This window comes from Diadema antillarum, unplaced genomic scaffold (assembly GCF_040938485.1).
Source record: "Diadema antillarum isolate AM-2024a unplaced genomic scaffold, OU_Dant_1.0 seq00001551_RagTag, whole genome shotgun sequence".
In the NCBI taxonomy this organism is placed as follows: domain Eukaryota; kingdom Metazoa; phylum Echinodermata; class Echinoidea; order Diadematoida; family Diadematidae; genus Diadema; species Diadema antillarum.
Window position 1 is genome coordinate 597,310 of NW_027272280.1, and position 27,993 is coordinate 625,302.

General features: G+C 40.0%; 1 protein-coding gene across 3 annotated transcripts; it reads left to right on the top strand.

Moving 5' to 3' along the window:
- Positions 1–27,641, top strand: LOC139710653 (RNA-binding protein 25-like). 3 transcript variants are annotated; one of them, XM_071622573.1, is made up of 21 exons: positions 1–72; positions 2,959–3,143; positions 3,929–3,984; positions 4,786–4,848; positions 5,879–5,938; positions 7,443–7,544; positions 8,164–8,313; positions 8,888–8,953; positions 9,527–9,629; positions 11,953–12,014; positions 12,642–12,725; positions 17,298–17,506; positions 18,035–18,266; positions 19,127–19,290; positions 20,081–20,231; positions 21,210–21,338; positions 21,772–21,937; positions 22,607–22,684; positions 24,108–24,439; positions 26,152–26,298; positions 27,205–27,641. In XM_071622573.1, exons 2-21 carry the CDS (start codon positions 3,053–3,055, stop codon positions 27,295–27,297), a joined length of 2,538 nt encoding a protein of 845 aa, XP_071478674.1. In that variant the 5' UTR covers positions 1–72; positions 2,959–3,052; the 3' UTR covers positions 27,298–27,641. The 3 variants fall into 3 exon arrangements, with proteins under 3 accessions (XP_071478674.1, XP_071478675.1, XP_071478676.1); XM_071622574.1 differs by having other exon boundaries at positions 18,038–18,266; XM_071622575.1 differs by lacking the exons at positions 4,786–4,848; positions 5,879–5,938.
- The last annotated feature ends 352 nt before the right edge of the window (positions 27,642–27,993 follow it).

The following is a 27,993-nucleotide window of genomic DNA, read 5'->3' on the forward strand; positions in this document are numbered from 1 at the left end:
GAACGATTCGTGGGTGCCGTCCATCATGTCCAGTCAGCAAACAAGCACAGCCTGACGAGAATATTTGGCAATGTAAGTCCGTATAGTCTAAAATAGAACCCATACCATTTGCTAGACGAATTCAATGAGCATTTTTGCATGAATAAGCCAGTATACGTGCGTGCTTTATAGCGTGTTCAAAAAAAAAAAAAATGTGTGACTGCGACTGTGTGCTGTGCACTGCCACTGCACTGGCCACTGCACTGGCACTGTACATGTATTGACTATTGTACTGTGTAGCTGTGTCTCATGTCTGTCTGCGTGATATATTTACTCTATGTATGAGCAAGGAGGTTCGAGAGATGGAGTTATAACTGACTATAATTGTTCAATCAGCTGTCAGTTTTCTATGGATGGACAAAAGAATTCCACAGGTGCATTTGTGCCTTTGATGTTCGATGCTTGAAGCCGCCATCTTTCTGTGCAATCTGAAGATTCATTTTTAACGCTAACATAATATCGGGTACCACTGCCAGTGCCAGGCACAAACTAACAAGGAACCATTTGTAATTTACTTTGTAACGCTAGATCTGACTGTTAGAGTTATATATGCTGCTCGTTTGTATATCAAATGCAATGAAATTTCACCCAATGATAAAGCATATAGAGTCTAAAACAAAAGTCAATTCCGTTCGAAATATGTGCAAAAGTGTAAATCTGAGCTGTATTTTTGTGAAAGTGTTTTAAATTTTACCCTCATGGAGAGCCGGTTTTATCAGTTTCAGTTATCACTTTTCTCCTTATTTCTGCAAAATGAAACTAATATGGTATCATCTTCAAGTATTGTTCTTTATTTGAATTTGTCAGATTAGCATACAGACACGTACAGTCGAGTATTAAATTTTGATATCTATTTCAGCAATATTTGAGCAATTTCTATTCGCGCACCCCTGTGCGTTTACCATTGTCTACTGCCCATCGTTTGTACAGTAAGTAGGGATAGCGAAAAGTAATTACCATCACAAAGACATACATCTTCTTTGGAAAGTGGCTGGTGATTATGCAGTGAGGCACGAGTCAATTGTCTTCAGTGGCGGCTTCGAGCATGGGATCAAAGCGAATAAGACTGTTGTGACTCCATCTCTCGAACCTCCTTGATATACCATTATGAGTAACGTTAACACAGCGCTATATCTGAATATTGCTGTACACTGTAGTTGTACCAAGGAGATTCGAGAGATGGAGTTACAACTGACTATAATTATTCAATCAGCTGTCAGTTTTTGTATGGATGGACAAAAGAATTCCACAGGTGCATTTGTGCCTTTGATGTTCGATGCTTGAAACGATCTGAAGATTCGTTTGTAGCGCTAAAACATATTTGGGTTGGCCTATGCCCTAGCCTAGGGCTTAACGCTAGACCCTAACAATATTTAGAATCGAACATGTTAGATCTATAATGCTATATGCTGCTCGTTTATATATCAAATGCAATGAAATTTCACCTAATGCTAAACTATATAAAACAAAAGTCAATTCCGTTTGAAAATATGTGCAAAAGTGTAAATCTGAGCTGTATTTTGTGAAAGTGTTTGAAATTTTACCCTCATGGAAAGCCGGTTTTATCACTTTTCTCCTTATTTCCGCCAAATGAAACTATATGGTATCATCTTCAATTATTTTTTGCAAATTATAGTTCTTTATAAATTGATATGTCAGATTAGCGTACAGACACATACAGTCGAGTAATTTTGATATCTATTTCAGCAATATTTGAGCAATTTCTATTTGCGCACCCCCTTGCCTTTACTATTGTCTACAGCCCATCGTTTGTAAGTAGGGATAGCGAAAAGTAAGTACCATCACAAAGACATATATCTATCTTCCTTGGAAAGCGGCTGGTGATCATGCAATGAGACACGAGTCAATTGTCTTCGCATCTGAGCGGCAGATCCAGTTTGACACATAATTCAAATATTTTTTAGTGGCGGCTTCAAGCATGGGATCAAAGCGAATATACAAAGACCGTTGTGACTCCATTTTTCAAACCTCCTTGGTTGTACACACATGCAGCACAGTACGAGTGCGAGGGATGGTTGATAAAATATCTCTGCAGCAGAGTCTGTGCAAATTAGAGACAGGGCTGTGTATAGTACCAGGTATAGTTACTGCATTTAAACATCTAGATTTCTATTGGGGGTACATTGTACCTAGTCTAGTTTCTGTGAGTGTAGAAATCAGTCCGGGAAACCCGCTCATTTAATGAAGGCGGCTCATATTATTAATATTAACTAACATTAGATTCTAAATAGAAATTCCCCCTCCTTCTGAGCTGAGCCAGTGTCGGCCGGGGTGCTACGCATGTACAGTGTACGTGCTTTTGAGTCTTATGTCAGGGGCCCCCCCTGAATGCCCTGTTCACTTCTCATTCATATCACATCTGATATATAAAGTTTAAATAAAGCTCGCTTTGAAAATCCCACAGCTTGCATGGCTTGTGCGCTGTCTGCAGCAGGACGGACGCTTGCACGAAAGGCGCCCAAAGGCTTGTGGATGGCGGAATTCACGAAGAAAGTAAACCTGTAATATCTAAAGGAAAGTGATTAGTTTTCTGACAAATTTTAGAACCCACCTACTCTAGTATCAATGTCTATACTGCTTACTTTGATGGGTACCACATATACATGCATTATATTAATTATGATGAATTCCTTCATTCCAAAATTGGGTTGAGCTACATTAGTACAGTGTAGGTGTCAAGTTCATCAAACGTACAGCCGAACAGAACAGAAAAAAAGCACCAAAATCGTTTGGTGGGATCATTTTGATAGGTGCATTTGTAAACATCAAATGTGTTTGCTGATGAAGTTCAGTTTATGAGTGTCGCGTAGTGGGTATGTTGATGATGACCTATTGTTTGCTGAGCTGTTGATGTGTTCTTACATGCTTTCTGTTTTTTGTTATTTCTTTGTGTCACAGGTTGTCAACGTAGAGGAGCAATTTTGATAGTAGCTTTGTGTGCCAATACCAGTAAATTTAGTCCAACATAAGCCTTGGGAGTAGAGAAGATCACATGTCGTTTGCTGGTGGAGGGCCACCTTATGGCATGCCTGGGTTTACTGGGACATACCCACCAGGTATACCACAACCGTATATACGGCCAGGTAAGAGCGGTTCACCTTTTTTCATATGCTGAAAGTACTTACTGTACTTCACAGAGTGTTACACTGTAAATACATATTATGTAATCAAATCTACTTTTTGCCATCTTTTGTAATGTTGCTATACAACGCAACACTGAGATATTGGGGGAAAAAAGGATGGAGGAACGGGCATGGTTTACAGCACACATGGATCATGGATGTATTTTCTCCTTTTTTGATGCAACTCAGAAGCTTGAAGAGATACCCTTTAACAAATTGGAAGATTTTTGAATAATTGTCTAATATGCAAGGTATCTCATGGTAATCCAATGTCAGGAACTGTAAATTTCAGTGAAAAATATGACAATTCATTACATCTTTGGTGAGATGAATTCACATTAACCTGCTCGGTAACTTCTACATTACAAATGTGATGCACAAGAGAACTTGAGAGTACACTACTGTTGCATGTTTATTCTTCCTTACTTGCTGAAACTGTTATTTGAGCAATCATAATTCCTATTGACACACTAGTTTTCATAAATCTGCTGCTTTTGCCTACAGCTGTACACATCATACAAGCTCATGTCCTGACTATATTTGCTTATTTGTTTGTTTATGAACACTTAGAGAAAATTCCAGCTCAGCAATTTAAAAAAAAAGAGAAGTTATGTCAAGGGCTATGTGGCCATAACTTTAACAGATACAAGATTTCTTGCATATTGTTATAAATTTAACTGCGTTATGTGTACTTGAATGCTTTTTGTCTCCGTGTCCAATATCTGTTCATTTCTCTGTACGTTCAGGTGTTCCAGTGGCACCTGGTGTAAGAATGCCTGGACTTCTACCAACTCCACCTGGGGTAATTATGCATATACTTGCCATGTTAATGCAGAAATCTTGTGTGACATGAATTGGGTGGTTTACTAATGTTGTACATTCAAATCTGGGGATGGTATTCCCAGGAGGAACTAGTTACAAGCTACACTGTATTTCAATTTCCTGTTTCTGCAATATACATTGTACTTGCTGTATTTCAATACTTTTAAAATCCATCTTCCAGCTACATCTACGCATGTTTTGTTGAGCAATTTTCAGGCGAGCTTTCAGGCTTTTTCTCTAGAACAACTTTGATGTCATAGAGTTGTACTAAGATTTGAATACCTACATCAGTAAACCAAGCTCTCTGAATAATTGTATGTGCATGAATTTTAGCAGAATGACTTAAATTCATATATGCATGCTTGTGGGCACTATTTGAAACTCTGTGTGGTTCTTGCATGCTCTTCATAATGTATCAAATACATGTGTCCTAACTGAGAGGAAAGAAAGATTGCAGAATGCATGACTGTTGTATTCTCATCCTTTGTCAGCATGCATAGAAGTCATCACGCCATGTGTTGTGCTCATGCTACTGTACATGCTCTTCAGACAATTCATTAGACCGATACAGAAAACTACATTTATAAGCATAGTCAAATAGAGAAGATATTTTACCCCCTGCCTGCTGAAGAGGTTGAAGGGCACCACGTAGGAGAAAGTGAGGAGGATAATGGTGAGATGGGGTTTAATTTGAGGCAGGGGCAATTCACTGTTAATAGATGCCCCGGTTCCTACAGGTGCGTTTCAAAGGTTTTCTTCCAATGATTTGCCCCGTCTGCAGACAGTGCCAGCCAACATGTCGCAGCCCGTCATCAGGTCAAACCAGCCATCTCATGTGACCAAAGTAAGTGGCAAGGAGACCCATCATGTGATGGATGTGTACACAATGTGTAGTAGTAGGCGGCAAGGCCTTGGTATTGGTTATCATTGTAAATTCCGGTAGAAAAGTCCTCACTCAAATTGAAGTGGTTTTCGGAAAGACATGTGCCCTGAAGCATACAGTACAACCCCCCATGACAAGCTTCGCAGAAATGCCAAAATGCATGGTGTGATAAATAACATGTTCACCCTCTTGGCGAGAGAAAGGGGATGTGAGAGGGGAGAAAAATGAAAGGTTTAAGTCAGATTTCATTTTATGCTGATTGGGAGTGGTAACCCTGTCCCTTTCATTATGGTTAATTTTCACATGTTCCATGTATTGTCATTCCCTATATTTATGTATCTGTGACAGTATTGAATAGATAGCAGTCCACAATACTTTTGATGTGAATATAACTTAGCCATTGCATACAGTGCATGTGTGTGTGTGTCCATGGTATGTTGGTGAGTGAAGTGTTATTTTTTTATGTACAGCTGTATATATAAAAAATAATTATTGCATAGTGCACATCCTGTGTTTTCTTCAGTTTGAAATAGCAAGCAGAGCAATGTGGCTATAGAAATGTATTGTGAGTGTACATGTACAGTGTGTGTGTTGCTTTTACTCTACCCATATATTAATGTATTTCATGCTGTTGGTAGTGCAATTTAGTGGAATTGTGTTGATATACTGTAACTTCTACATTTTCTATGCATTTAACAGCTTGAATGAAGCATGTAGTAACCATACTCTTAAGAGATGTTGAGATTACCAAAGTAGGTGCGCAAATCGTCGGGTGAGAATGAGAAGGGTGTTAAGTTGCCACTAAAGCCAGAGTGTTTGAGGCACCTTAACACCCTTCTCATTCTCATCCGATGAAATTGAAAATATTTCACATGGAAAGGGGCATTATGTGTTGCCTCTTGGTTGTTGTTTTTTATTTTTAATTGCCCAAGGCACTGCTCGAGTTTTGATGTTACTTGGGATTGTGCAATGTCTTTTACATTCTTTTCAGATTCAAAGAAATTTTGGCAAACCGGGACCATTGTTGAAGAACAATTCCGCAGCAGATAAGGCTAGTGCAGTTACCATTGGTTTAAAAAAACGATGTGATGACCTTGTTCTAATACCATACATACAAAGACTTTATATAAGATATTAGAGCAAGATCATTACACCATTTTTCTTACTCATGACCAGAGAGACTCCAGGACAAACAAGGGCAGTTTGTCAAGCGATATGTCAATCAGATGGGCAGGTCTCATCAACTGTTAAGTGAACTTCCTAGTTTGATGTGACCGTCTAGCTTTTGACAGAATGGCCAAATAAATCAATTACACATTCGCTTATCGAGTGTGAAGGAGCTCACAAACTTTGAATGATGATGCCTTATATGAGGCTTATACACATGTTTAATACACATGGAAAAATGATGTGAAACCAGCACAAGCTTCTTCCCAATAATGCTTTGCCAGAATTAAAGGACAAGTTCACTTTCATAGACATGATGATTGAGTGAATGCAGCAATATTGATCGAACACATGAGCAAGAATTTTAGAGAAATTGGACAATTTTTTAAAAGTTATGAATTTTTGAAGTTTCTGCTTAGTCACTGCTGGATGAGAAGACTACTACAGCTTGTGATGTCACATGTATATATACAACTACAGTGTATAGAGAAAGTATTCAGAAAATTCAAGATATTTTCACTTTCCTCACATAGTAAAAGAGCACCTGACTTTCCTCTTTCGAAAGGCAAGGGGAATAATATTACCCATAACATACATCAGTGACGAGTCGAGGAAACGTGCACTTTTCCCCAAAAGTAACATTTTGTTAAATTCTCTTTATATTTTCCTTATATCGTTGTACGCATGTGACATCATACACTCTAGTAGTCTTCTCATCCAGCAGTGACTGTGCAGGTGCAAGATTCATAACTACTGAACGGATTGTCCGATTTCCCCAAACTTTCACAAATGTGTTCTACATTGTACAAATATTGCTGCATTTACTCAATCCACATGTATATGAAGGTGGACTTGTCCTTTAAAAATGACAAAGCTCGCTGGAGGCTTGCCCTACCTAGCAACGACTAAGTGAATTCCTGCCTTTGGAACTTAATGGGAGGGAGCAGGGGAATGAAATGCTTTCTTACTAGGCTGTTGGAAAAGAAACATCCATAGATTGTAATACATTACAGAAACAGTTTATCGCAACTGCTGCTGGCAACTTCCTTTTAAAGCCAGAAATGATTAGCTACTTCTTTGCTGTTGCCATGGCAGCTGTAATAAATCTAGAATCAATTTTTTACATGACGTTTTAAGAACCCTGAAAGCCAAATTGTGATGGCACAATTCTTGGAAGCATTCTCTATGAGGTGCTTTCATGTATGCCAATTTTTATGACTTGGCTGTAAATGCATTGTGCTCACAGACAAAGGGTCTTTTTATTACTGCAAATGACTCTTGAGGATGCACATAGGGAGTTCTTTGTTGCACTATTTTAGGTATGGTTGTTAATTGATAATTATGTGTGTCGTTTCCTTCTTGTGCTTGCCTTGCTTTCTGAAATACAGGATGACAAGCCAGTTGACGACGCCAGTAAGCCTAAGATGTCTGTCTTTGTTGGCAACATTTCGGAACGAGCTCCGGATTCCCTCATCAAGAGCCTCCTTGCTGTAAGTTTCTCTGCAAAGGAAATAATTTTCGCAAATAGTGTTACTATTTTGTCGCAGGAAACATGGTATGACCAGAGGTTTCTTGATAAAGCTGTTTATGCACACATGTATGTGACCTTGTAATACAAAGTGCGAAGTGTGAAATGATATGATTTTGGTGCATGAGGTCAGTTGATACGGTGACTGCTCCAAAATTCATGCAAGCAGATGTGCAACTAGAATTTGCTATGAAACAATTTCTTTCGGAATACTTCAGATCTGAAGACAGTTGATAGGCTAGGAAAATATAACAAAACTTTGACATTTTTTTTTTATCCACAGGATGAGAAATATGTACAGTATTTTGTCGAAACCTGGTGTAATTATTAAATAAGTGGTAATTCTGTGATGTGATAGATGCGATGAAAGTCGAATGAGAAGTGAGGTCAGATTTAAAATGTCATTGTTTATGCAACAACTTGAGAAATACTGGACTTCATCAAACTTGGTTGTGCACTGTTATTATTAGTCATTGTATTTTTCATAGTTTTTGGTAAGTATTGTGATGGCGTAGCATGTGCCTCAAACCACAGTAATTAGAAACAGCATTTTTTTTTTTTTTGATCTGGCATGTATACAGAAATGTGGTGCGGTGCTAAGCTGGAAGAGAGTCCAGGGGGCGTCCGGCAAGTTGCAAGCGTTTGGGTTCTGCGAGTATGCCGGACCGGACGCCAGCCTTCGGGCTATTCGCATCCTCCACGACCTGGAAATTGGAGACAAGAAGCTTGTGGTAAGCACATTCACCTTTCACCTTTTCTTTGTAGGAGTCCTTTCGGCCTCCACAGCAAAATAAAAACAGAAAATGAGAGAGTGATGGTCCAACAATAAGTGATATCTCATAGTAAGTAGACTTTTGAAGATTGCAAACAATCAAAGGAATGCATTCAGTTTTCAGATAAGTGTCATGTGATACTAGGATGTGAGTTATTCTGGGCATCTGATTTCGTCATCTGTGCTGATGTTGTAAGGTGTGATTCAGTTAAATGTCAAACAGGAGAAAGTTTATGTTGAATTCTTTTTGTCAAGTGTATACTGAGATGTCTTGAGTGTATCCCCGCCCCATCATACTTGTGAATACCTGGTACATATTTTATTTATGGTCTCAAGGATGGAATGAAACAGTGGAGCTGTTTGTGAATGTACAATTTATGCTGTGTTCAAACAGACACAAATTTCAAACACAAGTTAAGGACTCATGTGCTATCATATTACACATATGTGCTCTTAAAAGAAACTACAGCTGGATGACCAACTTATTGTGTGGTTTCTTTCTTGCATTTTTTGAATGTTTCTTTGCATTGCAGGTAAAGGTTGACCAAAAGACAAGAACACTGCTTGATGAATACCTGCAGAAGAAAAACGGAGATGCGGTGAGAAAAACAGAAATGTCCTATTTTCTTGAAGTTTTTTTCCCCATCGGTGACATGTGCATGCATGTTCAAAAAGCTTTTCTGTACTTACATATTGGGTTTTTGTCCACTGCAGTGCTGATAATTTTAGCCAACAACAATCAAGTGTTTGTTTAAGGTGTCGTGTGTATGAACTTCAGATGGTTAGAGTATGTTTAAAAGTATACCTTGCACTCTCTTTGTAAATGAAAAAAAAGTCTTCATCTTGAGAGGGAAGAACATTTTGTTGTTGTCAACTTGACATTAAGAAGGACAGATCAGACTTTTTTCTACTCAAATGTATGTGTGAATGTGAGTACCAGAAAAGTTTCATATTTCATTTCATTTCATTTATTAAATTTCCACACAAATTATTCGGTGTTGTATTTGTAACGTACATCCATGACAATGAAAGGTAACACACATAAATTGTTTCCACATGTATTGTTAAGGAATATCATGTAGTAATGGGATAGTGTAGGTTATATTCAAGTCTATTTCGATGCCTTATGTCTGTTTATACTTCATGCTCCTTTTCATGTCCAATCATTTCAGGGTTCGGATGTCGATGATGTCACGTCAAAAGAAGACTCGGATATCTCGAATCAAATACGGCGACTGATCCAAGACTGCTCTGCACAGCTGAACAGGACAAATGGTACGTGGTTTACATGTTGTTCAGATATTTCTGTGTGTGCATGCTTTACATTATGGAACAAAGGCAGCATAGAAATGGCTCACTCCTTAAGATTATGTGTTCCTTAATTTGTGTTGTGGAATTACACATTCTTGGTACCATCATGGCGACACAATAAGTTTTCCACATTTTATATGGTTTTCAACTCAGATTGGATTACCAACCTACACATGCTCAGAATAAATTGGTCTTAAAATGTTGGAGAGAAAATACGGAGGAGAAAAGATCTGCAGTTATGTGAAAGTTTGGCTTGATAGTGAATTTTAATATAGTTTTGAAACCAGAGGAAAACGTTAACATTGGTTTATATATCACGACCATGTGAAAGATGTGTGATATATGATGTGTGTGAAAAAGTAGTTTACACAAGAGCATAGTCAGAGAACCAAACATGGTATTGCATGATTTCTGTCATATTGTGCAAGGTTACACACTAAAGCCCCAAAAGTGTTGGTACCAAATGCCCCTGTCTTTTAGTTTTTGACAGATCATATATGATCTGTAAAGTGTTTAGAATTTAATTATTAATCTCGTCTTCATGATCAGGATTAGAAAGTTTGAAAGACTGGTAAGTTTGTGTGTTTGTTTATAGTTTTTCTCTCTTTTTTTTCTTTTTAAAGGTGGGTCTATTTTAAATTTTAACAAAACCTATGTGTTGCTACAGTTAAAGATCCTGTTTACCTTTGGGAGCAGTGATTTAAAAAATGTCGAAGATACAGTTGTGTCACATTTGATGCATATGTGTAGGTCTGCTGTATCACAAAACGTCCTTCCATATAAAATTTGTGCAATAAAGTCTAAAATATAAGGAGATATGAGTGTTTTTGTCGATAAACCGTAACTTTAGAAGGTTTAGTCTGGAAACATTTTTAGCTCACCTGAGCCAAAGGCTCAAGTGAGCTATTGCGATCGCCCTTCGTCCGGCGTCCGTCGTGCGTCGTGCGTCGTGCGTCGTCCGTCGTCCGTCGTCCGTCGTCCGTCGTCCGTCGTCCGTCGTGCGTTGTGCGTAAACTTTTTACATTTTCATCTTCTTCTTGAAAACCCCATGACCGATTTTCATCAAACTTGGCAGGTAGCATCCCTAGGGGGTTAGGAACTCAATTTGTTAAAATGGTCACCATGCCCCACCCAGGGGGCCCCCAGGGGGGCCCAAACCCCCCAAAATTAAGGAATCTGTAAAAATCTTCTTCTCTAGAACCTGAAGTGATAGAGCGAAGTTAATACTATGAGTTAGTACATTGATGACTGTAGTTTCAAGTTTGTTCATGGCAGAATCAGGGGTGCCCCCCTTGGGACCCAGGGGAGGGGGGTGGGGAAGGGTTCTAATGGGGCCTAAATTGTACATTTTTATCTTCTTCTTGAGAACCCCATGACCCATTTTCACCAAACTTGGCAGGTAGCATTCCTAGGGGGTTAGGATCTCAATGTGTTAAAATGGGCACCATGCCCCGCCCAGGGGGCCCCCAGGGGGCCCAAACCCCCCAAATGAAGGAATCTTTAAAAATCTTCTCTAGAATCAGAAGTTATAGAGCTGAGATAATACTATGAGTGAGTACATTAATGACTGTAGTTTCAAGTTTGTTCATAGGAGATCCAGGGGTGCCCCTCTTGGGGGTAGGGGGGAGGGGGTGGTTGGAAGGGTCCAAATGGGGGCCTGAATTGTACATTTTCATCTTCTTCCTGAAAACCTCATGATGGATTTTTGTCAAACTTGGCAGGTAGCATCCCTAGGTGGTCAGGATCTCAATTTATCAAACTGGGCACCATGCCCCACCCAGAGGGCCCCAGGGGGCCCCAATTCCCCCAAATTAAGGAATCTTGAAAAAATTGGGCCCTTATTGTACATTTTCATCTTCCACTTGAGAATGCCTCGTCAAATTTTGGTAGAGCTGTGAATAATTTAGATTAGTGACTGCGTGAAAGGTGAACTTGCGATACTCAGGTGAGCGCTAGACCCGCGGGTCTCTTGTTATTGTAGCTATTGTTCACATTTTGTGTATTTAACAACACTTAATAACGATTAAACAGATTCAAATTTGTACAGTGGTTGTTTCTATCCCTAACTCACATAATTTAGAACTATTTTAAAGCACTAATGCTGGGTTTTTGTTTCATCTGCAAATGGTGAATTATGCCTTTAAGTTTTGTCATGATGACTACAAATCAGTTTGGAATTATATTTTTCAACCACTCTGTGTATGATCAAGCGTGTGTGTCATGCGAAGCTATAAATATTTTATTTTCATTTTACCTTATTTTCTTATATTTTTGTTTCAATGAACAGAAGAGAGGAGCAACTTCCTTGCCCAGAAGCAGAAGCTGAAGGATGAAAAGCAGAAAGCTAAGGTGAGTGCATCAATGGGATTTTTGTCTTCTTTTTATTCAATTAATGGGATTTGACACCGTAGCCCGGGGAATAGCTAGCAGCCAACTGAACTTGTTGGATGCATGAATCCAGATTTAGTAATGAGTGGATAAAAGTCAGATTTACAGGGCAAATCAAAGCAGAACTCCTGTCTGTGTGCTCTGACATTAGAGAAACAGAATCTGTCAGAATTAAAGAAACAATATTCGGGAGGGAAGTACTGTAAGCAATACAGCCAACTCATGCAGAGGTTCCACATTTAGACCAAACTTGACCTTTTGAATGAGGTTACGTCTTTGGAATGTTGTCTGTCCTGGACCCATGATTGGAGGAAAGTAGATAAAAAATGATGATACTTGAATTATGTACCATATACACGTTTAACACTACATGGAATCCTTGTGATGCCAAGTCGAAGAGATGATGGAGTTAGTATCAATTAATGTTGTTTGCAACATGTTCAAAGGGCACATGTGTTTTTTAGTGTATGGGACTGAGTGAAGTTGTTCACAGATACCGATACTTAGTACATCCAAGTTAAACAACATGGATTGATGTGTGCTCAGTTAACTGACTATGATCATTTTCTGTCTTGGTTTGGTTTGCAGGACAAGCTTGACGACATGAATTTAGAGGAAGACAAAAAAGATCTCATAAACCGTGAGATCAATCGATTTAGACAGTCCTACAAGGTAGGTTATTCTTTTGCTTCACATTATTTTCACTTTTTTTTTTGCCAGCTTTTGTGTGTTTTCACTTTCACTCCGTTAAAATGAATGACTGTTACTGTATGAATGTTTTTTGTTGTTTTTACAGGAACAATATTAGCATTTCAACATTTCAGTGGAAATAGTTGTTCTGGATCCAGAGGCTTAAACACTGCAAGATTATTGTTCAGAGAGACAGTGACTTCTCCGAAAGGAGGCTGAGAAATCATATACATATTTTTTTCTTTTTTTTAACATGAAATATACAGCACACAGACCTACAGATGTACAGTATGTGCTGATGAGCAATGCAATTCCTTCCAAAATGCTAAATTTGACAAACTTAAAGTTTATTTGAAAGGGATGTGGCCAATACAATGTCACATATTTCGATTACTTTCTTTTTCTTTTTCTAGTTGTAACTGTGGGTGTGGGTTGCATACTAGTGATAGCTGACACAAATCTTCATACCAGAATTATTATATCACCATTACTAGCACGCTCATGCTCCTACGCACAGCGTCCATATTAAAATAGTTTTTCTTAATACAACAATTATACCTCTGCCATGACTACTATAGTACTGCTTCGTCACAGCCCCCCTTGGCGCCTGGGGCCAAGGTGTCGCCACAGTGGCGTGATAGTTGCCGCAGCCTGCGTTCATTTCCTTTAAAATGTTGATTGAGATGGTAAGTACTGAACCATTTCCTTATATTTTATTCCAGTTGTGGTAGGACAAAGAAATGAAAAAAAAAAAAACATAGAAGTTTTCTCTTGCAGCAAATGGAAGAAAGAGTTGGCCATATGTAGTCTCAGGTATGTTTTACACTTTTCTTTTCCATTTCATATTTATTGGTTTGCCATGTAGATAATTGCAAATGCAGGGTGTGGTAGTCACAAAGTAGATAGCATCACACTTATGAGAAGTATTTGAAAGGTATCTTGAATTCAAGCCAAAAAGGGGTTGTTACTGAAAAGACTTATTATGCCAAATACATCATTTGCTCTATGAAAAGACCACTATACAAGTCTTAATCAGCTGAAGCATACAAACACACTTGCTTCAGTCTGTGAAACAATACCATAGTGCTAAACATGTGATTGTGTAGTTTACTGTTAATATTATTAAACCTCTAGGCCCATTATCCCAACAGATTTTCACCAGATGGACCAAAATAATTTTACGCAATATTCTTTGTTTGTGATATACTGAGAGAGTGTGAAATATGTTGGGTTGAGTAGAGCTGTCATTACTGTTTAGAAGCATTTAAACTTAGAGAAATTTACAGTGAAGACTAGACAATTTGAAACAAGAGGACACATTTGACACTACGGCTGGAATTAAATTTCAATCAGATAGTGAGAAGGTTTTTCAGTTTCTTTTAGATTAGAAATAGTGAGCTGATGATTGGCTGTTTTCCACATGTGCATAATCTCCAACTGCTGTCTCTAAAATGGCCTCAAAGAAAGTCGTAACTTGTGCACATTTCAGGCTGCCAGTGAGAAGAGAATTTCCTGGAAGTTGTTTCTTAACAGAACACTTGGTACATTTACAGATATTATTAAATACACATGCACTGATGCTATACAAATGAGAATTGTTCCTGTTGACTTTATACTGGAAAAGCAAATCTGATAACTTGCATTTTCCTCAGTTGCGTTGGAGGGTATGTACATGTATGCGAACCACTGATTAGTGTGCATGATAGCAGTGGCAAGTTTGTATGTCAGTCTGCAAGTTGTTCATGTGTGTATTGTCTTGTATTATCTAACTCGTTCATACAATATTTTGGTGCACCTGAAGTGTCTGAAATGCCTTTAGAGGAGCACGACGTTTTGGCTGGTAGAAGCAAAGATCTCAACATTTTTGACTGAGATACAAATGATTATGAAGCTTAGTCATTGGTTCAGATTAGAGTCTTCCTGCTCCCCCCAAACTAGCTACTTTAACATTAACGATCAGATGTAGGTCTAGTTTGGTATGACGACACTACCCGACAGAGACAAGGAGAGCAGTGTCTCATGTGGTCTTAAGTGAACAGTTAAGTTGTTAACACCATTTTAGGATCTGTAATCTGTGAGTGTGTGTAGGCTTTAGTTCTTAATTTTGTGCATGAACATGTTTTCAGTCCTATTGTTATTGAGACTGACTGCTTGAGAAATTTATCCATTTTTTTTTAACAGCCTCAAAAGTACTATGTCAAGTCATATGGTTACCTTACAAAGCATATAGACCAGATTTTTTTTTTTTTTTGTAATGGCTATTATTATCTTGTCACTTGTGTAATCTGGACATGTTCTCTCACCAGCAGTTGAGCATGATTATGAAATCTTTCTTCGTCCTCTTTAACCTTGCAAAAAATCTACACGATAACTGTTTTCCATTCCTGCTGTTGAGAATTATATGGCGCTAGCATTGTGCCCAGGCCATATTGTGTGCTCAAAACGTATTGGGCACAATGGAGGTCATCCAACTTGGGAGTTATAGGAGGAGTTTGTTCGGGTCTTTGCAAGCAACTCAGCGGATGTCAAAGGTCAACGGTCATGCGCAAGTCCATAATGTAGATGTATTGATATGTCTGTGTTCATAAATGTTTACATGGATGCCTTGTGTGATGACAGAGTTGCTGGTTCATCTAGGCGTGTGTGTGTTGTTACTGGTAACTCTGATCATGATGATATTAAAAGATACAATGGAAGGATTTTTATGTATGAAGAAAATTGTTTTTATATTTCAAATTGGACATGCTTCTAGAGGAGAGGAAATGCAGGGTTCCTCCATTTTTCCATTCCATATATATGTTTTACTGTAAATGCAAAGCAAGTCTTCCTTTGCTTGTACACTTCGATTAGTATTACAAGACTTGTCACCAATATTTGCGTTTTGGATCAAAGGTATTACAGATTTGGGATGGCAATGAATTTTCAATGCACACGTTTTATTTGTCTGTTTGTCCATTTTTGTTTTGTTTTTATCTCCGTTAATGCATGTTCCGATAGTTGGTGATTTTCTCTTTCTTATCTATGAAATGCTATGACACAAGAAACAAAAACCTATGAATGACCTCGTCCAACAATGATCTTCTCGCGCCCATTTCATCGTGTCACCGGCACGGCTGTCATCATCTGTCCATCACCCAGAGGAGTGTATTACAGTGATCAACCACAAGACTTCAAAGACACACCCAGACTTTGCTGCATGCCTGTCAAAGAAAGCAAGGACAAGCTGTTACAGAGGGAGGTGCAAGCCAATTTTGCTGCCACCCATGTTGGACATTGTTAACGTTTGTTAACTTGACTCAGAAGTGTGCAGATTACAGCTGTGTTGCTGTACAGCATTCTGGAGAAGTTTAACTGATTTCTTTTAGTGCAAGGAGAGGAGGAGGACGACTTGCAGGTTGCATTGCACGGCAGGCGTTGCAGCTGTACAGACACACTGGCACTCCCTTGCAGTGATTGTTCGATTGCAAGGAGTCCTTTAGCTGGGTGTGATGGTGCTTTCAAAGAAAACCTGGATCACTGGATGGATTTCCCAGCTGCCAGAAAACGTCACCTTCCAGCGGAGGAGCACTTCAGCATGGCGGATCACGGCATCGGTGGTGCGGGAGGAGATAGGTTTTGTAGTTGGACGAGGTCTTCATAGGTGGCTTCTTGAGAACAGGGAAAGAACAAATCTGCCCCCTTCTTTGGTTTTTGAAACTTTAATAAAGTACTTGTCCCTTCTCAAATGGTCTATTTGAGTGTGAGCAAAGTTTCGTCTTGGGATTGTACTAGGGACATTTTGCACAAAAATACCTCAGAAATTGTAAAACTACTGCTGGATTTGTTTTCCCTGTTCTGTGTCATGTGATTGCTAAAGGAAGTGTTGAATATAAAATGTTTCATAGACTTGCTGGTAGTTGTGCTACACAGAGAACAGTGTGTATCAAATAGCACACGTATTACTGATTTGTGTTCATTCAATTATACAACTCACATAAGTACTGATTGCTGGTATTTTACTGCATTTTTAGATGCAATTCCGTTTGATTTCTGGTTTCCTGTGCCACACAGTGAATGTGTGTGGATCAAAGTATGTCTGATGTTCACAGAGAATAGGTAAAACTTGGCAAAATGAAGAGGAAGGTGTAAAAAGGATATCAACATAACACATACCTGCTTTGGCTGTCAGCATTATAGTACAAGCAAGTCTGTGTAACATACACGTTGTAATGGTGAAATTCTTGTGATGAGATGAACGGAAATATTCATGGAGATAACTCAAATTTTCACAACATGTAAACATTTTAGAAATTCATCAACTGCATAGTTGTCCTGATATCTTGAAAAGAATTTGAAGTGCAAAGTATGCCACTACTTACTGACAGATATTTTTCAGCATTTCCTTCCCTTAATTGGGATGCCTCCTACATGCAGTAGTTCTGCACTCTGTATGACAAACAATTCATGAATATTTCTGATTGTCTGCCCCCTACATACAGGCTGTGTGCTTCCAACATGCGAGTCACTTTTATACTAATGCAAGAGCTCCTGTGTTTTTCTTGTACTTTTGTGCAGGACCAGCGGGAGGCCCTGGAGCAGAAGGAGACCCCCGAGGAGAAGGAGAAGAGCCGCAAGGAGCGGGAGAAGGAGCGGGAACGGGAGAGGCAACACCGGGAGCAGCTCAAGGAGCGGGAACGCCGGGACCGGGACCGGGAGCGCGACAGGGAACGTGAGCGGGAGCGGGAGAGGATGCGGGAAGAGAGGGCGCGTGACGAGAGGGAAAGGTGAGGGAAGGATTCCTTGGCTCTTTTTTTGTGAACCATCATTTCTACATTGACCTGCTGAAATTAGTTGTATATGAAGTCTAATCTGGTATGCTGACAGATGAAATGAGAAAGAGACCTTTGACTGGTTACAGGATGATTTACAGTGATACGCAAATGATGCACAGTGCACTTCCATTCTAACAAACTTTCGTTACAATGCAGTAAAAATTTAGGTACAAAAATTATTTTATATACCTTTATATACTTTATTTGTTTGGCTGTAACAAAATTTCAATGTAATAAAAGAAAACTGCCTGTCCCGCGGTTATTCGTACAAACCGTGTAGCAACATATTGTATGCGCATGCATGTTTCAAGTGTGAGGAGTTTGAGCTCTTTAGTAGCGTGTGTGAACTATGATCTATGAAGGTGATGTTCTTGGTCGTATAAATGACCTTGGTGAAGGTGGATATCGTTGGCATGTCAATCCCGCCACGAAAGATGTATTGATGCCATGCTTGGGCCACTGTTTTTTTTTTTATTTCAGCAGGAGAGACCGCGACCGTGACCGTGACCGTGACCGCGACCGCAGTCGTGATCGTGACTGGGACCGAGACCGAGAGAGCAGCCGGGACCGGGACCGCAGCCGGGACAGGGACCGCGACCCAGACCGAGATCGGGACCGTGACCGTGACCGTGATCGGCTGGAGGAGGAGGAGGACTATGAGAAGAGAAAGCTTGAGCGCAAGTTGCGGGAGAAGGAAGAGGCCTACCAGGCTGTGAGTAAACCAGAATGGGTTTTTTTTTGTGATCCTGAAGAGTTTCTCAAGTGGTCTCGTTCATGGTACCCAAGTATAAGTGATTTAATATCAGCTAAATATCAATAATGCAATCTGTTTTTAGATTGCAGTCTCAAATATTTTGGATACATCCTTCCAGAATTTCTACTGTCAAGAAAGCAGTGTACCAGTGCTCTTTCAGTAGACGTAGAGAGAACAAGAGTCATCAGTAGATACTTTGCTACATATCACTATGAATTACCGACGGTATGTTTTCATACCTGATATGAGAAAGATCAATCATTTGTGCGACCACATTGTATCTCTCTTTGTAATCTTTATACTTTCCATTTGGTGGCATGGTCATTCATGTAAATACAGCAATAGAGACAATGGCACCAGCACTATATACAATTTGTGTACATATGCACACATATTGTTCTAATCCTTAAGTAGTTGACACTTAGTGCCACACTCATGCACCCATTGCAGTGATTTTCCATTGTAGGTATCCTATGTTTACAGAAAGGTTATGTTATCTTTTATTTCTAGCCACATATGATATGTACTTTCACTAACTGTTGTAGATGGTTCCATGACATTTGTTCCCTGCGACAGTTGCTCTCATTAAATATCTGCACGCTAAGCCTGACTTAAATTCTACCCATGAACATAACCATAGCTCTAATCCTAAACCTAAACCTCTCATCAAACTAAATCTAAAACCCTATCACAACCCTAACCCTAAGTCCATGGAGTAAATAAGACCAGAGCAATTGTCACAGGAGCAAATGTACAGACAAAGATTATGATGTCGTATGTCTGACTACGAATGACATGCATTTTCATTGACGTTGCAGAGACTGAGAAACTGGGAGGCAAGGGAATACAAGAAACAGCGCGAGCACGACAAGATGAAGGAGAAGGAGGAGGTGGAGAAGATTGAGATGGAGAAGGAAGGCAAGCGTCTCAAGGAGTTCCTCGAGGACTACGAAGATGAGAGAGACGACCCGAAATACTACAAGTAAGGATGTCATCCCAGAATCCAAGGGAGACGGGGGAAGAGTGGTGTACTTGTCTCTACCAAGAAAAACTGAAAACAAACTCTTCATGCTGGGTCAAAATTTCAGGGAGGATTTTTTTTTTTTTAAACTTAAATGACTTCTTTAAAGGAAAAATGCCATGGATTCACCTCAAGTATTATCTACTGTTGTATTACAGCTAAATGTTTCCTTATGATTGCATGGGGAGTTAAGGTTACTATGTACATGCTTGCACGGCAATGACCAGTAGAACACGTTTGTGCACTGTTGGTCTTTTGATCAATTAAAAAAAAAGGGGGGGGGGGACAAGGTGAAATCTCAAAGGACATACAGTATTTTGTTGGACTGAAATCGAAATCATGGTTTTCCTTTGAAGCTGTTATTAATTTTGTGCAAAGAAAAATCCTTTTTGGGTAAGTAATGCGTAAAGATCGAAATGTGACAAGAAGTTCCGTTACTCCACGTTAGTGATAAGTTATTATTCTGTAATGAAATGCTGTAGTACAGTGTTTAATTGAAAAAAAGTGAATATTACGGAAGGTTGTCAGCGGCACACTTGCGAATGCAATGTGCTGTAAAAAACAGTGACTACAATTGTCAAAGTGGCAGCTATGGCATGATTGAATAACTGTTACAGTATGGCGAGAACTTTCAGGATTCACAGACACAATGGTACAGAAAATAGAAGCATTTGGTGAAGGAAGTGGTCGTCTGAACATTGCTGTGTCAGCTGTTTGTCATGACGGTGTTGTCTCGCACTGTTGTCCTTAGGGGCAGCGCATTGGAGAGGAGACGCAAGGAACGCGAGAAGGAGGAGGACAGCGACAACCGTGACAGGAGGAGAGAGCGAGAGGAAATAGAGGAGATCAAACGACGTCTGTTGGAGGAAGGAGGAGAAGATCTTGATGCTGAAATAGAAAAGGTAAGGCAAACCCCCAAGTCTATCCACTCAAAAGGGGGAATGATTCCCAAAAATGTATATGTGGATTTAGTGAATGCAGCAGTATTAGTGGAACACATTAATGAAGTTGGAGGAAAATCAGGCTGTCTGTTCAAAAGTTATGAATTTTTTGAAGTTTCAGTGCAAAAGCTTTGTCATGAGCTGTTGTAGTCTTCTCATCCAGCAATGATGGCACTGAAACTTTAGGAATTTCCAATAATAACTTTTTGGCAGATTTTCTGATTTTCCTCAGGCTTGAATACCCTACTAATATTACTACATTTACTCACTCCACATCTATATATTAGTAGCACTCCTGTTTAAAATATACTCAATGAACTTAACATAAATATGATATGTCAAATGTCTTCTTTTAGAATAGCTCATAGTTGTTTACATGATATCCAAAAAGCAGGATTGACATCTACACCTCTGCAAAGTTTTCTATTCCTTAATGATCCACTGGCTATTGCCTTAGTTTTAGTCTGAATAAAAAATGTGGTAAATCTTCAATCCAAACAGTTATTTAGGAAATAATTGGTGCCTTCCTAGAGCAGTTTGTGAGAGAGATAGAGAGAGAGAGTAATCAAACTTAAGTGATTATTAATGTGGAATTTAAAAAGAATGATGATTTTTTTTTTTTTTTAAATGTCACAAATTTGTGAATGTATGACACTGACTGGAGTGATAGTTATTGATTTGTTCCTGAAAAGTAATGAAACTATGCCAGTCCCACTTCACAAGTGCTTCAAATGAAGAGAAAGATCAATAGCAATCTGCTTTATTCAGTCAATAGTTAGATAAAGAAATAAAAGAAAAGAAAAGAAAAGAAAAAGTCCCATATATTTGATGTTGAAGGTTTGCTTGGCCCTCCTGCATATCACCAGTGGTCACGCATAAAACCAGCCTGATTGTGTAACACTTGGCTGAACACTGTGTTGTCACATTCTCTCTCACCAGTTGGAGAGTGAGAGGGACCGACACAAGCAACCACAGCTGGACAAGCTCCTGACTCCCAGACAGCTGCAGATCAAGCAGGAGCCTCAGCCCACCCTCAAGCCGACCTTTGAACCTGCCGAACCTGAGGAGGTCAGTGCTTACAAGAAACATGTCCCATGGCCAAGACAGGAGTCTCGATATCTACCGAGAGTCTTTGATGCCGAGTTGATGTTGCAAGTGCCAGTCAAAAGAATTGATAGATATTACTTGAATCTGTCAGCTGTCACTGTATGTATCTATACCGACACGCACACATACTCGTATATACACATATGTGTATGAATATTCAAAGTCTCCCAACTATCATGGTGCAGTCCTTTCAATTTCAGTTGTACATACATTTGTGTGGTTGTAGAATACAAAGATACTGATGGCTGTCTCAAAGAGCATGTAAATATTTATAGTTATGCAAACTTTCACTGTCAACAGAGTAGCCATCCAAAAAAGGAAGATGGTAATAATTCATGTGTTCAGTGTGATAGTTACACTTGACAATGTCAAATGTCAAAATGTCATTCATTAGGAGGAGGCCAACCAGGGACCCCAGACGCCAGCCAGCAGCAGCGACGACGACGACGGGGGCGGAGGATTCATGCCGGCCCAGGACGAGAGCAGCCAGTCCTCGATGGCCGAGGAGGACCCCAACACGGCGGCCGCCCCAAGGATGAAATTTGGTGGCCTCAAGCTAGGTAGTTGCCTCTCCGTGGCTTGGTTCTTACGTAACTCTTTCCCCCTCGTGTGGCTCTGCTACACATTATTGGTTGGATCATCTTGAGTGATGGTGGGGTCAGGGGGGGTGGGGTCATGCCATGCTTTTCAGAGTTGCTATGAGTTTATGCTGGAGTTCCTTATTCGCTAATTTGGAAAAAGCCAATCAGTGTAATTTCTTACCGATGTATGATATTTACAGCAATATCATTGAATAAAAATAAATTGTATTATCGAATGGAATGGGTGTGAGCTTTATGATTTCCGTAGAGGATAGGTAAGATGTAGCAGTCAGAATGTATTGATTCCTCTTCTTGTCAATTTACGTACATTAATAAGTTCTGAAACAAAACAAAAAAGAAGAGGAATAGTATTGTTTTGTTAGTGTGTGGAAGCAAACTTTAGCCTACATGTAAGATATTGTTTTACACATGTTTTACACAACTGAGTGAAATAAGTTAAATGAGCATTTAAATGAACAGACATATCAAATGTGACCAATCATTTCTAAAGTTGGTCCTACGCCAGAAATGTGGAAATGAATGGTTGCGAGGAACCATTCTCCCCTTGCATGAATTGCCACCAGCCACTCCATGAAAGAGATTGGATTTTTGTGAGTGTTGACCGCTAACCCCGTCTTTACCATGCAGCCGGGGGTGCCACGGCGGAAGAGGCTTTTGCACACCAAATCACTGCCACCACCAGCAGATCAGACGGCCAGATTTCTGGTGACTATATGCCTTGTGTAGCCATTGCAAGTTTCTCTGCTTGCCCACAAAAATTGTGCAAAGCCAAATTTGAGCACTCAAACGTCTCTATTCTCTGCCATCAATCATGACATTTTTTGCAGACCACAATATTTGTTCGCCTCAATTCCTTGTGTTCCTTATCGTGCCTACGATCGAAATGCTACAGAGGATGTGTTGCCTATGTCAAAAAGGTAGCGCACCAGAGGAATTTGAGAAAAAGAAAAGAAAGATGAAGAAAGTTGAAGTATTTGTCATCTTTCAGGAACCAGAAAGGGTGGGACTGGTACACAAAGTGTGTGAAGTTCAGGACCTTTCTTGTTCTTAACTCATAATAATATGACAAATCATTGATTTGATTATTCAGTTGTGTCCTTTATATCAGTGTGTCATTTTGTATGCTGTGAAAATCATCCCAGATATTTCTCGTGTATTGATGCAGGACTTATTTGTGTGTATATGCCTTTTGTGTAATATGGTACGTATGTTCATCATTTTATGAATTTTATTTTTCTTCTTCTCTCGTAAATGTCTCTACAGTAATGATTCAAGAGGCATCGACTCTCTTTTGCTAAATTTCCCAGGCAAAGGTTGCATTCTGTGTGCTGGTATAGAAGAGTAATAAACTGCTATGATATTTTTTTGTTCAGAAATTATTATTTTACAATCGATGTAAAGCTTGACATTTTGAGGAGTCTGTAGTTGTGATTGCTATTCCAAATGTGCTGTGTGTCTGGTGACAGTACAGGTCTGATGACCTCTAGTGCAGTTGACCCCTTCACAGTCCATCTACCTTTTCAACTTTCTTAACGTCCAGCAAAGCATTGATATTAAATTTGGGGAGGGCCCTCAATAGTGGTATGTTTGCTTCATTCATATCAGCATGTTTTGCTTCAGTTCACTGCAAATTACAAATTTAAGCACTGTTGGAGGAAAGGCTTTACTGAAATCAAGCTACTAATTCTCCAAGGACAATACGCAGTAATTGAAAACTTGAAATGAGGACAATGGCTGATGATTTTATTTGCAAATATGAGATTGTTAATTAGATACCAATATGTCGCACAAGAGTCCTGTCACTTTGTCGCGGTTCTACAATGTATCGTGAAGTTAATGCAAAGCAGACATGTTAGTTACTCACACGCAATGATGGTTTGCAATTGTTTTTTCTGGCATGGATTTGAGTCAACTGGAGAGTAATTGACTTCATTTTTTCCTTCCCAGATATGCTTGTTGCATCTGCTTTCATGTTCGCCCCATGTATGATATTTTGGGTCATTCATATGAATAGATGGGAAAACAAGATCTATATCTGTTGCAGTCTCAAGATGGACAAAGACCATGTGAAAATTACATCATGTGTTTACAATCTCTTTGTCTCCATCACTTTCTACCCCACCTGCAGTAGGTGCCGCATCGCCCCAGTCCAACGCCCGCCCAGACAACCACCAGCGCTCCTCTGGCGGCATGGCCCTGGTCGGCAGCAAGCGCAAGAAGCTGACCCTGGGCGAGGTGTTCAACCAGGAGGAGGACGGGGCGGACACGGGGGGCAAGAAGAAGCGCAAGCTGGTGCCCATTGAGTACTCGGAGGAGGAGATGAAGGCGGTGGGCCAGTCGCAGAAGGTGGCCTCGGCGGCCGAGGAGAAGCGCAAGACCATCAAGAACCTGATCGAGAGGATACCCACCGCCAAGGAGGAGCTGTTCGCCTACAAAGTGGACTGGTCCATTGTGGATGAGGTTAGTGGCAGATCCATGAAATGTCCTCCTCCTGTTCTTTTACTCAATGAAAATAATGTAATGAGTAGCAAATATGTTGAAGCTGACAACTTAGACCCGGTTTGCTCCAAAGTAATTGCAGTACGGAGGCCGGCCTCGGTACCAGATTTTTTTGTGTGTGTGCAAACACATGAAGGTCCAATTCCGGTACCAAAAACTGGGCCAGCCTGAGGCCTGCCTTTTGTTGATGCAAACGCAAGTGGACCCAAATGCACGGTCAAACCCACTCGGCTGTACTGTACAGATCACTGGGGGAAAAAAAGGGTGTTTACAAGTACATGTACGTAGAGTGCCATTACAACTAAAAGAACATGCATAGGAAACTTCCCTCCCCTGGCGCAGCTCAACGAGGTAGCGTAAACACATGAAAATGAGAGACTGAATACAGCAACGTAGGCGGACCTTGGGGCCAGCCGAAAGCCGGCCTGCCACTGCAAAGTTTGTCTAACGTGTAGATCTGGGCCCCATTTCATCAAAGATGTTAGGATGACAACTCTTGGTGGAATGACAACTTCCAATAGCAACAGCCAATCAGGAAGCTGGATTCTTGTCGTTACTATGACAATTGTCATTCCAGCAAGAGTTGCTATCATATCAGATTATCAACTTTTTATGAAATGGGGCCCACGTCTCCCTGATTCTGCAGGGAAAATATTTCTTCCTCTCTGGCTAAGGAAGTGAGAAAATCTCCCTGATTTGAGAATTATTGAGATACAAGTAACACACATGTATCTCCCTGACTGCTCTTTGTAATCCCTCTGACCTTGATGAATGATGGATGAAAGCCCTGAGAAAGGGCCCTATTTTGTGATTGCACCTCCGTCAATCAGCTTTAGTACTTAGGCTGCAGTTGCTGTAGCATTTAAGTGAAAATGGTGCAGTCATAGGCAAAGGTGGTAAAGCTGACAGCCTGATGGCACAACACTTGTGCCGACAATTGCTCTGGTCTTATTTTTCCCCAAGGACTTAAGGCTAGGGTTGTGATTGGGTGTTAGGTAGAGTTTGATGTGAGGAATAGGATTAGATATAGGGTAATGTTTGTGGATAGAATTTATGTTTGGCTAAGCATGCAGATATTTCATGGGAGCAATTGTTGCAGGAGCAAATGTCATGGATCTGAAGGCTTCCATGCCGACAGGTTCCTGTTTTGTAAAAACACTGTACATTTGTAAGTTTGAGCAATTGATGTTACAGTCACTGTAGGTATATGATATTTCACAGGTTTTTCGTACTTTCCCTGTTTTTGGCCTAAAAGCGGCAGATGTGGAAAGATGCCATGTCCGTAAGTACTTCATGAACAAAGGCCTGACTATGCCGATGTACTCTACTGTTGATTATGGCCATCGATATTAATCATCCGTTACCAGGGGGAAACAGTTGACAGTTTTACGACATCGAACATATAGAGTGCATCAGACTAGCTACACTAGAAAGAAAATTCTTCAAACTTTGCAATCATACTTGCCCCACTATAAAGGTATATTCTGCTTGTATTGTATGCAAGATGTAGATATGATTAAGCGTGTCAACATGACCTTGGTTGAGCAAGTTTTTCTCAGCTCTGAAAAGGACTTTGCAGAATTTAATTTCTGGAACACAAGTGAGTCCCCTGAGTGTGATGCTGGTATACCCCTTGTGATAAGTAACCAATCCGCCATGGATTCATTTTGCAGTCGTTGATGGACAGACGTATCAAGCCGTGGATCAACAAGAAGATTGTGGAGTACATCGGGGAGGAGGAGCCAACGCTGACAGAGTTCATCTGCTCCAAGTTGCTGGTGCACAGTAGTGCTGAGAACATCCTCAGCGACATCACCATGGTAAGTACTGTATTATATGCCGTATATTCAGCGAGTCTAATTTTTTGCAAATCGGAACTTCCTGACAATATCCCGAGTAGTTAAATTTGCAGGCATAGAGAGCAGTAGTAAATGGATTAAAAGGTATTGTGAAACTAGCAATATTTGTGGCATGAAATTTTCACAAATTGGAGCTGACGGCCTTTTTTTGTGGCATGACATTTTTGTGAATTGCCACTGGCATTCATTGCATGTAGTGCAGACAAGAATGTGTGCATTTTAATTTTGAGAATCTTTGCTCCTCGCAGAATTCACTACAATTTCATGCACACAAAAATTTCTGGTTTTACAGTATGCGTGCCCGTTGCATTCATGTTGCGATCAGAGTTAATGTTTTGCCATGTTGTTAAATTGGCGCATTGCAGCCGACTTGCGAAATTTGCAGAAATGAAAAGCCCGCAAAATATATGGCGTATACAGTATCGCCCTTACAACAAGGGAGCCAATCTGTATGTAGCTTTAGTCGGTCATTATTGTCAATTCTTCTTCTAATAGTGTCAATGGTACTTTGAAGTAATCGCCCTGAGAAAGTTAATGAACTTCAAACGTCTTTTTATGATCAGGATCTAAAGATCTTTCTGAATCACAGGCAATATCTCTTTGAGATAAGCAGTTTCTGCTGCATTCCTTATAGTACCAAAGAAACAAAATCATTTAACTTGGATTTATTGAGGAATGTTACATGGAGTTCTGGATGTGCTTGTAAAAGTTTTCTAACCATATCTTATATCACATTCAAGCATTACCTATAAATGATTCCATCTCTTGCATGTTCTGTAAAATTTGTCAATCTCCTTCATATTTAAGCATGGTCTACCGGTATTAGTGATTCTGACTCTTGTGTACCCCTATCTCACCCGTGCTCAGGTTTTGGACGAGGAAGCCGAAGTCTTTGTCGTCAAAATGTGGCGGCTGCTGATCTACGAGGTGGAAGCCAAGAAGCATGGCCTTGTCAGGTAGTGGGCCAGTTCCCTGCAGCCTGCTCAAAAGGAAATACCTTGCAAATGAAAACTTGATAATAGACCGGTACTGTGAAGCACCAAGGAAGTGATTCGTGTGAGTACGAGAAATGAGAGGAATTGTGGAGAGTTTTGCCTCGTGCATTGACTCGCGAGTGGAGGAATCCGTGGTTTGGTCGGCATATTTGACCAGTGTCTCGCAAACGGGGCTTTGACAGTTGACGAGCTGCCACTTCTAGCGCATCAACTTCATTTTTTGCACATCTTACGTCATTGAGTCATCAAGCGATTGATCTGGATGTGCTTGAAAGTGATTTTCTCTGTGACTGGGTAAAAAAAAAAGAATTCAAGTTCACCATCCATGCTTTTAGTCTGTAATTCTATGTTTGTGAAGTGTCAAAATACTGGCCCCTGCCCCTACATCATATGCTTGTCTTGTCTCGCACCGGCCAACAGCACGAGGCTGTCCGTCTGCAGGGCTGAAAGAGCTTGTCCATTCCTTCACTTTTTCCTGCATGCAGAGAAATTGGATGAACATGTGCCACTCTTTTCTTTTTTTTTTTCTTTTTTGATTGCTGGTCAAGATAATGTTCTCGGCTTGTGAACGTAGCATCTGCTCACAAAAAGGATAACATTGTTTGCCATTGTAAGTATGTGTTTTATGCGCTTCATATTTGTGTTGTAACCTGCAGGAAGA

Excerpts from the sequence above, each read along its gene's own strand:
- LOC139710653 (XM_071622573.1), top strand. The coding sequence starts at position 3,053 with ATGTCGTTTGCTGGTGGAGGGCCACCTTATGGCATGCCTGGGTTTACT. Across the intron at positions 17,507-18,034 it reads GCGCGTGACGAGAGGGAAAG|CAGGAGAGACCGCGACCGTG; the intron begins GTGAGGGAAGGA and ends TTTTTATTTCAG. Across the intron at positions 24,440-26,151 it reads ACTGGTCCATTGTGGATGAG|TCGTTGATGGACAGACGTAT; the intron begins GTTAGTGGCAGA and ends TTCATTTTGCAG.